Below are 12,476 nucleotides of genomic sequence, written 5' to 3'. Positions count from 1 at the left end.
CAGAATTGGACCATGCCTAGTCTAACAGAGTGGCAGCTGCCCAATTTTTCGGAATTGGGCAGAAATGGTAGGGACCGCATCTATTCATACATGCCGACTGTCAACCTTCCGTGCTGGTTTTATCCTTCGTATGTTCGGGGACGTGTCCGTGCCTTTGTCCTGAGGATTTGGGTTGTTTTTATCACTTTCTTGGCAGTCAGGGAAGACGATGAGCAAAAGGAAGACATAAAACACGATGATGCCCCATCTACTGAGGAACTGGGTGAAGTTTATACAGAGGAACGTCTAGAAAATCAGCGAAAAATTTCGACATTAGCTGAGGTAGAAGAAGAAGAAGAGGAAGAAGAAGGATGGCGAGAAGGCCTAGGGGAGAGGGGAGGGCTAGCACGTTACCCAGGAGTTGAGAACTTATTGGCACAATCTCCTTTGGCAGAGTTGCCAGTTCATAGGCCATCCCCCTTGACTGTTGGCATAAGAGAAGTAAATAAACAAGATAGCGAAGAGAGTGATATTCCAGAAGTGGTAGAAGAACAGCAGTTAGTAGGACAGGTTTGCGAGGAAAAGGATGAGCTGTGGAAATCACTTCTTGCCAAATATGCTGTTGACGAAGAAACCGCAAGGAAAGAGGCCTCACTGGAAGAAGAGGAAGTTCCAGAATTTGTTGGCACAGCAGAAGAAATTGTGGAAAGATATGCAGCAAAGTTTGAGTCAGAGGAGCCAGCAGATGAAAATGATGCTGATGGACGAGAGGTGTCACCTGAAGAATTTACTGCTAAAGTTGGAAAACGACTGGAAGAGTACCTTTCAAGGCTTGAGGAAGATGAGGAGGAATCTCCTGCTGCAGCTGACCTAACCACAGATGAAGTGAAGGACATTGAAGAGGAAGTTGCTGACACTGCTCAAGATTTTGAAGAAAGTGTTGATGCTGAGCAAGTAGACTCTGCAAGTAAAGAGAACAGTCATATATTTATTGTTATTGAAGATGATGAATCAAAAAGTGAGAAAGGAAAAATTGATGATAAAGAGGAACCAGTCGATGATTCACTCGTAAGAGATCAACTTGATAAAAAGGAAACAGAAGAAGTGGCATTAGATGTTAAGGGAGAGAAAGAGTATACTAGTGCTGTAAATGAGCCTGAAGTACAAAGGAGGCAAAATGTTGATTCTCAGGCAAAGCCATCAGGTGTTACAGTCAGATTTAGTGGAATAGTCATAGAAGAAGAAGTTGAGGAATCATCAGGAGCAGAAACAGAATCTTCAACTGATACCAAAAAGGTACATCTTTTGCTTGAAAGACAGGGCCACGATGAAGATGTTATTCAACAAGATACTGCTGAGGAGATTTCAGCCCACCTTAGTGATGAAAATGTCCAGAGTGAACTTGAAGAAAAGATAGTGAAAGAAACATCTGTTGAAAAAGAACTAGGCATAGATAAAGAAGAAGAAGAAACCTTTGCTGATAAAGAACTTGTAGAAGATAAAGTAGGAGAAACCTTTGTTGAAAAAGAACTTGCTGAAGATAAAGTAGAAGAACAAGAACCTGCTGAAGAAGATATGTATAAGGAAAGCATTAATGTTGATGTATATGAAGGCCATTCGGAAGATATTGTTTTAATGGATAGCAAAGAACTACCTAAGGAAGAAATTCAGGATATTGCAGGCGAAGGGTTGTTAAAAGGAACTACTTCAGAAGAAAATCAGGCAGAGGGTGATTTGATGGGTGAGCCAATAGAGGTGTCTGAAGAGCTTAAAGATGAGTATGAACTGAAGGAAATGGAAACTTCCACTGAAAAATCACATGAAGCTCATATGACAGATGTGACCAATGAATTAATTCCCACAGATGAAGAAGAGAGTATTATTGTCAAAGAAGAGGGAGCAGTCAAGGAAAAAGTGGAAGTATGTGAAGAGAAAATTGAAGCATCTACAGAAGCTACTGGAGATCTTTCTGTAGAAAAAGAAATAAATGAAAGTCAGGTTGCTGATGTTAGTGCTACTAAAGATTCTGAAAATGTTGATTCAACAGGAAATGTGCCTATATCCAGTGATGTAGCAACTGTTCCTTTGGCACAGAACCATGAGCAGGTGGATGGCGATCACTTAAATGAATTAAATGAACCTTCTGAGGAAACAGTCACTGGAGATTCTGGTATTCAACAGTCTGATGTGGTAAAGGATTCAAACGAAGGCAAAAGTGGCTTTTGGAACTGGTGGCAGTCCGGTGACAAGGAAAAAGATGAGTCTAAAGATGTCGGAGACCAGGCCTCTGCTGATGACAAGAAAGATGATAAGGTCACAGATAGTCCAAAGGGGAGGTTTTGGAGCAGGTGGGCATCATCTGATAAGGAAACAGATATTACAAAAGATGAGAAGAGTATTTCTACTGAAGAAAAAGTGGAAGACAAAACTTCTGAAGACACTTCAGGTGGTTTTTGGAGTCGATGGAAGACAGGTGATAAAGAAAAAGATGCAGGTAAAGTTGAAGAATGTAGCAAGGAAGCTGCTGCCAAGGAAGAGGGTACAAAGGCTACTGAGGAGGCCACAGGAAGTTTCTGGAGCAAATGGATGACAGGTGACAAGGCAACCGTTGATAAGGAAGTTCCTGAAGAAGATACCAAGGCAGCTGGTTTTAGCAGTTTTTGGAGCAGAAGACATATTAGTGACAAAGAAAAGGATGATACTAAAGAGGATGTTATTTCTCCATCTGACAAACAATTGGATGAAAAAATGGAAGAAACAGTAAAAGATGACACTGCAGAAGTTGATACATATGACACAGAAAAAGTTGATGCTGAAAAACTGGCATCTGAATTGCAAATGGAAGAAAAAATGGAAGAAACAGTAAAAGATGACACTGCAGAAGTTGACACATATGACACAGAAAAAGTTGATGCTGAAAAACTGGCATCTGAATTGCAAATGGAAGAAAAAATGGAAGAAACAGTAAAAGATGACACTGCAAAAGTTGACACAGATGACGCTGAAAAAGATGATGCTGAAAAACTGGCATCTGAATTGCAAATGGAAGAAAAATTGGAAGAAACAGTAAAAGATGACACTGCAAAAGTTGACACAGATGATACTGAAAAAGATGATGCTGAAAAACTCGCATCTGAATTGCAAAGTGTAAAAGAGGATGAAATAACTGTTGATGATTTTACAAGCAGTCTTAGTGACAGATGCAAGCAGGATGAAGATGTAATGGACAGTTCTGAAGTAGTTGAAGTTGTCAGCGAAAATGTTAACAAAATTGAAGAAGAGACAACTACTGAAGCTTCCCTAAACAATGCCCAGAGTTATGAGGAAGCCAAGCAAGAAATGGATGAAGAGCCAATTCCTGACTCAGTAAGCAAATTCTCATCTGTGCAGGAGGAAAGTGAATCTGAGAAAACTGCCGATGAGGTAGTCATTGAAAAAGATGACATGCAGCAGGAGAAACTGAGTGATGAATCTTCAAGTGGTATTTTGAAAAAACTGAGAACAGATGAAAAGGCAAATGACACTGAAATCACAGAGGTAACAAGTGAGTTAGTTGCTAAAGAAGGGGAAATTACAGATGATGTGAAAAGTTTCATTGAAGGTGATGAGACCGTGGACATGGAAGAAGATGCACATAAGGTTCCAGAGGATATTGTAAGCAAACCTCCTGTTTTAGATGACGATTCCTCGATCAGTTTTTGGGATCAATGGAAGACAAGTAAAAAGGAAACATCTGAAGATGTTGCTGAAGTAGCTAGTGAACATACTTATGAGCAAGAAGTGAAAGTTCCTGATGATTCTGTAAGTAGTATGTTGCAGACGGAGGAGAAAGAAAAAGATATTCAAGAAAGTGAGCAGGTAGTAAGTGAACAGGCTGACAGTTCAAAAGATAAATATGATGATGATACAAACAGGTTTTGGGATTATTGGAAAGCAGGTGATCAAGTAAAAAATGCCGACGTAAAGAACGACGGCTTGACAAAAGGATTTGAAACTACGGATGACTCTGCAGGTGATGTATGTAATCAAATGGAGAGCAGTGATCAAGAAAAGATTGATCAAGAAACGGCTGTTGTAACTGATGAGCCACAGCTTGAAGCACAAACTGAGGCCTTAGTAGATGATGTTCTATCAGATAACTTGCGTACATGGAAAAGCCCAAGACATGAATTTGGTGAGTCCTCTAATATTAAAGATGATATTCCTGTTGAAGTCAGTGAACCATCAGATGGACAGCCAGAAGATAAAGATATGGCCGAAGCAGAACCAACTTTAGATGTTGCTTGGACAAAGGATGAAGATATGAAAGATGATGTTGCTTTTAATGTGGATGATGATATTAAAAGTTTCGGCATAGCTGACAGAACTGCAGCTGAGATTGAAGCAGCCTTTAAAGAACAATTTGACTCCATGGAAGAGGAAGAAGAAGAGGTAATGGAGATAGAAGACCAAGATATATTAGCAGGTGGTGAGTTACATATGGAAGAAGATCTTAATGGCTATTATGCTGAGGGAGAAGATGCCATGGAAGCTACTCATAGTATACCATCAAGTCCAGTTATGCCAGTTGAAGAAACAGAAGACTATTTAGAAGAAGTGAATGATTTACTAGTAAGAAGAGCAAGTAAGAGACCTGAGTGGTTGGATGAACCAGAGGAAATGCAAGAGGCCATTCCTGATAACCCACTTTTGGCTAAGTATTTGGCAATGCCAGCTTCACTTACTGAAGAAGAAGAAATGGAGTTACGGGCCTTTCTTGCTGAAAATGAAGGTGCTGAAGACATTGATATTGCACATTTTATGGGTCTGCCTCATGGCTTGACAGAGCAGGAGGAGAAAGAATACACAGAGGCAATAGAGGAACGGGAGCGTGTCAGAGAACAAGAGCGTCAGGGACTTGAAAAGTTCATGTCAATGCCAGCAGAATTAACTGACCAAGAAAAACAAGAACTGTTAGAAATAGAAGCAGAAGAACAAGAACATGCAAAACAGCCTTGGGAAGCAGGTGATGCTCAGCTGGAAGACTACATGAGTATGCCATCTGCACTCACAGAAGAAGAAAAGAGAATGTTAGAGGAAGGGGGTTTGGATGAAGATGTTGAGTTTGAAGATGAAGAACAGTATCGCCAGTATATTAAAGAAAAATTCCTTCAGCAGTTGGAGGATGAAGCGTACTGCATGACCGGAGAAGAGGGTGAGTATGACTATGAGGATGATTATGAGGAAGAGTATGAATATGAAGAGGAAGAATATGATGATGAGGGTGAAATGGAGGGTGAATATGTGATGGTTGAGGATGATGTACAAGGAAAAGAGGGTACTGCAGCAGGGGCTAGTAGTATGGTAGATGAAGGGGTTAATACAGAATCTGATAGTAATGCTACTGCAGAAAAGAAATTGGGCAAAAAATTATTTTCCTTTGGAAAGAAAAATGATAAAGAGGAAACAGAACCAGAGGGGGCAGCTTCTCAGCCAAAGAAGTTTTTTCACTTCGGAGGCCTTGGAGCCAAAAAGAAAAAGGAGACACCTAAAGATGATGATGATGATGATTCTCCACCCAGTAAAAAGCGTGGTGGAAGCGGAGGTTCTTTGTCTGCTCATTTTTGCACCATCACTGACAGAGTGAGAGATCACCTGGTGGAACACCTCTCATTAAAAACTTTAGGCAATAAGAGCAAAATACCTGTTAGGATTCCAGGAAAGACAGATATCACTTTGAGTGAAAGAGTGTCTAAGTCTTTCCCTTTACACAAGAGTAAACTACCAATAGCCATAAAGAAAGTAGACATTCTTCGAGAGTTGGATAATAAATTGAATATTAGGAGTTTAGGTATCAGACTGAGTAGTGGAAGTAATAGTGTTAGAAAATCTCAGAGAAGTCCAGGTAGGAAACTGTCTATTAAAATGAAAATTTCACAAAATTTTGCTGTAAAATCTGCCAGTATGAAAGACACATATAGTTGGGTCACACTAACAAAAACTCGTCCAGTGTTCACAGAAAAGTTAGAGTGGCCACAGTGGGACTTTACTGATGAACCTGTAAAAGACGACATTGGAGATTCCCATGATCTTGAGATTCCTGAAATAGTGGTTGGGGAAGGGGATGATGATATAGACGATGAGGTAGCTAGTGTGTTCAATCAAGAAATTGATGAGGAGGACTTCCCAGCAGACACCTGCCCGGAGGGAGTACAGCCTTTGAAAGGTGGTGGTAGCCCTTATCAGGGAGAAGTAGATTTTTGGCGCCAGTGGAGGGATGAGGAACAGGCAAGTGTAACTGCTCTTCGAGATTCTGCTTCTCCTTGGCAACTTAGCGCTGATGAGAATAGCCCTTCAATTTATGAAAGGAAGAGTAGTCCAAGTGGATCAGAAGAAGAGGGCAAAACTGAAGGAAGAGAAGATAAAGTTCAAGATATTGAAAGGTGGAAGATTGTAGAAATAAAAGGAGTGATGGTAGATGAGAATGTTGAAGACTCAAAATATAGAACAAGCACTTCACACATAGATGGAGAGGGGGTTGAAAGTAATGAAAGTATTAGGATTTCATGCTCTGGGATAAACTGGGTAGAAGACCAAGAGAATATAGTGGGAGAAATGGCTTATGGAAGCAAAGAAACAAATGCAGTAGAGGAACAGTTTTCTGAAGGTGATGGACTTAGCTATGCCCAAGAAAAAGTACAAGAAAGTGGAGGTCCCTTGGAGGAAGAAAAAAAAACTTCGTCTAAAAAAAAACTCGAAGCAAATGAAATATTGCCTGAAAATGAATTAGAATATGAGATAACAACTTCTGGGTTTAGGGAAGCATTTGTGGAAAGCAAAAGATATTTTGGAATCAAGGAATTAACTGAAAGCAAAGAATACCTTGGGGATACCGGGACAAGTTCTGACAGGAAGGATTTAGGAGAAAGTACAGATATATTCAGCAAACTAAATTCATCTGAAGAAGAGGGGCATTCAGGTTCTGAAATATTTGGCAATATCAAACAAATTCATGAAACTGTGAGGTCTACAGAAATCCCAAAAATGTCACAGGGAGAAAAAAAAACTCCGATTGAAATTGAGCAATTAGGAATATATGACTGGGAAAGTAGCAGCGAGTTGTTTTCTGTAAAGGACAGGGGGATTGAATATGAAAATATGTTTTACCCTATATCACTGGAAGACAGAGACACATCTGTAAAGGAAAGGAGTGCCTTCGAAGACAGTCTTGGTATAAAAAAAAACTTCGATGGAGGAATTACAAAACATGATGCAAAAATCAGCATAGAGATAATCAAAGGTTCCACCAGTGCTGTGCAAAGAGAAGAGTCCCAAGATGATATACAGTATGAAAATTTTGAACTACAAAGATACAAGGAATACCACAAACTAGTAACTTTGCAAGAAACTGAACTTTACGATATTGAACATGATAATGAAGTTGAGAACACCTGTATTGATGGAAGTGAAGAGCATGAAGAAATGTTATCAGACTACAAAGAGTTTATTTTGAGAAATGAAGCACAAGAACGAAACAAAGAATCATCAAAGGAAGAGGAGTTATCTGGTGAGAAGAAAACTGCTGGGATTGTAAATGTATCAGTAGAAGTAGCAAGATTCTTGGGTAATGAAATAACTGTGGTTGAGGTACCAGATTATGTGAAAGGGTTAACCTTTACAGATCACTATTTGTTGGGGGTCGATGGGCCCTCCAAACAAGCACTGAGTTGTGGGGGGCCATCCAGTGAAAAGGAAGCATTTGAAAGAATTGTAAGCCATCTTGAAGGTGGGGAAGTCAGTAGAGGCGACACATTAGATGTAAAAGGAAACTTATTTAGAAACAGTGAGTTAGGCAGGTGTGATGATATCACTGAATGGGAAAAATCTGTCTTTGGAGAAAGTACCTGGAATTTATTGGAAGAGCTGTGTAGAGACAAAGATTTTGAAGAGCAAACTGAAAAATCAGAGAATACCAGAAGGGTTGGTGATAGATCTGAATTAGAGATGGCTGAAAATTTAAAGGACGTGGAAGAAAATGTAAATGACCTGGTAAGTGTGAGTGAAGCTTCAGAAGAAATTGACCAGAATCTTGAGGAATACAAATATAATGAAACTAAAAGTTCAGATGAATCTGAAGAGAATGGTGAAACAAGGGCATTACTTAAGTCAGGGTTACCAGAGGACATGGGGGGAAAGCTAGAAGGAAGTGAGCAAGATAACAATGAACATTCAGAACAGATGGTTGGAAGTCTCGAAACTGATGACTCAGGAGAAACTGAAAAATCTGAAGTACCAGAGTCGAGTCTTAAAACAGATGACACAAATGAAACAGGCGAGTCAGATTTGAAAGAAGATTCTGAAAAAGATGATACAAAGACTGAAGAATCAGATTTGGAAGACAGTCTTGAAAAAGGTATTACCCATGATTTGGAAGACAATCTGAAAATAGCTAATATCTATGAAACTGAGGAACTTGATTTGGAAGATGGTCATGAGAAAGGTGATCAAGAAGAAACTAAAAAATCATTGATGAAGGAAGAAGGTAATGTTAGAGAGGATACAGTTGACACCCAAGATGCAAGTTGGTTGAAGAATATTGAGTCTGTAGGCAAAGGATCATATATAACTGGAGAATTACTTGTACATGAAGAAATCAGTAATGAAGAGCCAGAAGAAACCGGTTTAACATTTGTAGAGGAACATCAATGGCTTCAACAGAACTTGAGTGATAGTAAAGAATCTTCAGGTGAAGAAGATATGAACTATGAAAATCAGGAATTAGAAGAGATAAGAGAGCTGTCTAAAGAAATACTGAAGAGTCTTCAAGACAATACATGGGACGAAAGTGATGTTATACCCGAAATGAAAGAAGTATATTTGGATAAAGAAGAATTAGAAATTACTGATGACTATTTGGGATTAAAAGGAGCAGTTGTCTTGGAAGAAGCAGAGGAATCACCCATAGCTAACCAAGATCATGAAACAGAGCAACTGGATAGTCTTGATAGAGATACTGTAGGAATTGATGGCTATTTGGAGGTAGAAGAGGTAGTAAGAAATTATACAGTGGATAAAAGTGTTATAGAAACTGAGGTAGATGATATTCATGTAGAAACAGATGTATTAGATGAGCTTGAAGAAACATTCAAATTCAGAGAGTCAATTCAGGAGTCAGGAGAATCAAATGAGGTGGGTGACTCTTCCATCAAAGATGAGGGGAGCCCTATTACCAGCAATTTAATCAGTTCTAAAATAACATCATTAAAGCTAGAAAATCTTAATGAACAAGGATTAGATGAATCAGCAGAAGTTTCAGAAGAATCAGTTGCAAGTTTAGAACTGGACCAAGAAGCTAGAAGTGAATTAATATCTGAACTAAATGAAGTAGATCTTGTAAGGCGAGAGGAAAATGGAAATGAAGAAACATCTGACAAGGAAAATGATGATCTAGACAGCTTAGGTGAAACAGAGGAATCATCTAAAAGGATAGAGGGGGAGTTTAATGATGAAACACTTGAAGAAAAAGAAGTTTCAGAAGTAACAGAGGAAAGTTTAGAACAAGACCCAGTAGCTGAAAGTAAATTGATATCTGAACTAAATGAGCTTGATCTTTTAATGGATGAGGACAAAGGAAAACAAGAAACATCTGAAAAGGGAAATGGTGTTCTTGCTGCAGAAGGCTCAGATGAATCGGAGAAATCATCCACAGGGACAGAGGAGTTATGTGAGGAGTCATCAACAGGGAAAGAAGAATTTCTTGAGGGAGCATTATATTATCCTGATGACACAGCCAAAGAAAAAGACTTTTCAGTGGAAAGTTTGAAACGAGACACAGTAGCTGAAAGTAAACTGACATTTGAGCTAAATGAGCAAGATCTTGTAATAGATGAGGACAATGGAAAACAAGAAACATCTGACAAGAAAGATTACAGTCTTGCTGCAGAAGACTCAGATGAAACAGAAGGATCATCCGTAAGGATAGAAGAGGTTCCCGATGAAACACCTGAAGACAAAGAAGTTTCAGAAGTAACAGAAGAAAGTTTAGAACAAGAGCCAGTAGCTGAGAGTGAATTGATATCTGAACTAAGGGAGCTGGATCTTGCAATGGATGAGGACAGTGTAAATGAAGAATCACCTGACAGGGAAAATGATGTTCTTGCTGCAGAAGGCTCAGATGAAACAGAAGAATCATCCATAAGGATAGAAGAGGTGCATGATGAAACACCTGAAGAAAAAGAAGATTCAGAAGTAACAGAGGAAAGTTTAGAACAAGAGCCAGTAGCTGAAAGTGAATTGGTATCTGAACTAAGGGAGTTGGATCATTCAATGGCTGAGGGCAGTGAAAATGACGAAACGTCTGACAAAATCAATGATGTTCTTGCTGCAGAAGGCTCAGATGAAACAGAGAAATCATCCTCAGGAACAGAAGAGTTTCATGAGGAGTCATCCACAGGGAAAGAACTTCTTGAGGGAACATTATATGATCCGGATGAGACAGCTGAAGAAAAAGACGTGTCAGTGGAAAGTTTAAAACGAGACACATTAGCTGAAAGTGAATCAGTATCTCAGCTACAGGAGATGGATCTCGTAACAGATGAGAGCAATGGAAATGAAGAAACATCTGACAAGAAAGATTACAGTCTTGCTGCAGAAGACTCAGATGAAACAGAAGAACCATCCATAAGGATAGAAGAGGTTCATGATGAAACACCCGAAGAAAGAGAAGTTTCAGAAGTAACAGAGGAAAGTTTAGAACAAGAGCCATTAGCTGAAAGTAAATTGATACTTGAGCTAAATGAGCAAGATCTTACAATAGATGAGGACAGTGGAAAACAAGAAACATCTGACAAGAAAGATTACAGTCTTGCTGCAGAAGACTCAGATGAAACAGAAGAATCATCCATAAGGATAGAAGAGGTGCATGATGAAACACCTGAAGACAAAGACGTTTCAGAAGTAACAGAGGAAAGTCTAGAACCATACCCAGTAGATGAAAGTGAATTAATATCTCAACTAAGGGAGATGGATCTCGTAATGGATGAGGACAATGGAAATAAAGAAACATCTGACAAGGAAAATGATGTTCTTGCTGCAGAAGGCTCAGATGAAACAGAAGAATCATCCATAAGGATAGAAGAGGTTCATGATGAAACACCTGAAGAAAAAGAAGTTTCAGAAGTAACAGAGGAAAGTTTAGAACAAGAGCCATTAGCTGAAAGTAAATTGATATTTGAGCTAAATGAGCAAGATCTTGCAATGGACGAGGATAGTGGAAGACAAGAAACATCTGACAAGAAAGATTACAGTCTTGTTGCAGAAGACTCAGATGAAACAGAAGAATCATCCATAAGGATAGAAGAGGCGCATGATGAAACACCTGAAGAAAAAGAAGTTTCAGAAGTAACAGAGGAAAGTTTAGAACAAGAGCCAGTTGCTGAAAGTGAATTAATATCTCAACTACAGGAGATGGATCTTGTAATGGATGAGGACAACGGAAATGAAGAAACATCTGACAAGGAAAATAATGTTCTTCCTTCAGAAGGCTCAGATGAAACAGAAGAGTCATCCATAAGGATAGAAGAGGCTCATGATGAAACACCCGAAGAAAAAGAAATTTCAGAGGTAACAGAGGAGAGTTTAGAACAAGAGTCAGTGGCTGAAAGTGAATTGATATCTGAACTAAGGGAGCTGGGTCTTGCAATGGATGAGGGCAGTGGAAATGAAGGATCATCTGATAGGGAAAATAATGTTCTTCCTTCAGAAGGCTCAGGTGAAGTAGAGGAATCATCAAGGATTGATGAAGAGTTCCATGATGAAACACCCGAAGACAAAGGCATTTCAGAAATAATGGAGGAAAGTTTAGAACAAGAGCCAGTAACTGAAAGTGAATCAATGTCTCAACTACAGGAGATGGATCTTGTAATGGATGAGGACAGTGGAAATGAAGAAACATCTGACAAGGAAAATGATGTTCTTGCTGCAGAAGGCTCAGATGAAACGGAAGAATCATCCATAAGGATAGAAGAGGTTCATGATGAAACACTTGAAGAAAAAGAAGTTTCAGAAGTAACAGAGGAAAGTTTAGAACAAGAGCCATTAGCCGAAAGCAAATTGATATTTGAGCTGAATGAGCAAGATCTTACAATGGATGAGGATAGTGAAAGACAAGAAACATCTGACAAGAAAGATTACAGACTTGCTGCAGAAGACTCAGATGAAACAGAAGAATCATCCATAAGGATAGAAGAGGTTCATGATGAAACACTTGAAAAAAAGAGAGGTTCAGAAGTAACAGAGGAACGTTTAGAACCAGACCCAGTAGGTGAAAGTGAATTGATATCTGAACTAAAGGAGCTGGATCTTGCAATGGATGAGGGCAGTGGAAATGGAGAAACATCTGACAAGGAAAATGATGTTTTTGCCGTAGAAGGCTCAGGTGAAGAGAGAAATCATCCACAGGAACAGAAGGATAGATCATCAATAGAAAAGTTTCTTGATTATATAATCCTGAAGGTACA

The 12,476-nt window shown here is 39.2% G+C and overlaps 1 protein-coding gene across 1 annotated transcript in view; it reads left to right on the top strand.

Moving 5' to 3' along the window:
- The window catches only part of LOC136846926 (titin homolog), a 231,395-nt gene that overhangs the window by 21,590 nt on the left and 197,329 nt on the right, over positions 1-12,476 (top strand). The window contains exon 2 of the mRNA XM_067118179.1: positions 1-12,394. This exon is cut by the window's left edge and continues 295 nt beyond it. Within this exon, the coding sequence (XP_066974280.1) occupies positions 1-12,394 (12,394 nt within the window). The remainder of the gene's footprint in view (positions 12,395-12,476) is intronic.

The sequence above is a fragment of the Macrobrachium rosenbergii genome, chromosome 16 (genome assembly GCF_040412425.1).
Source record: "Macrobrachium rosenbergii isolate ZJJX-2024 chromosome 16, ASM4041242v1, whole genome shotgun sequence".
NCBI lineage: Eukaryota > Metazoa > Arthropoda > Malacostraca > Decapoda > Palaemonidae > Macrobrachium > Macrobrachium rosenbergii.
Note: the sequence above shows the minus strand (reverse complement) of the source record. Positions and strands in the feature narration are given on the sequence as shown.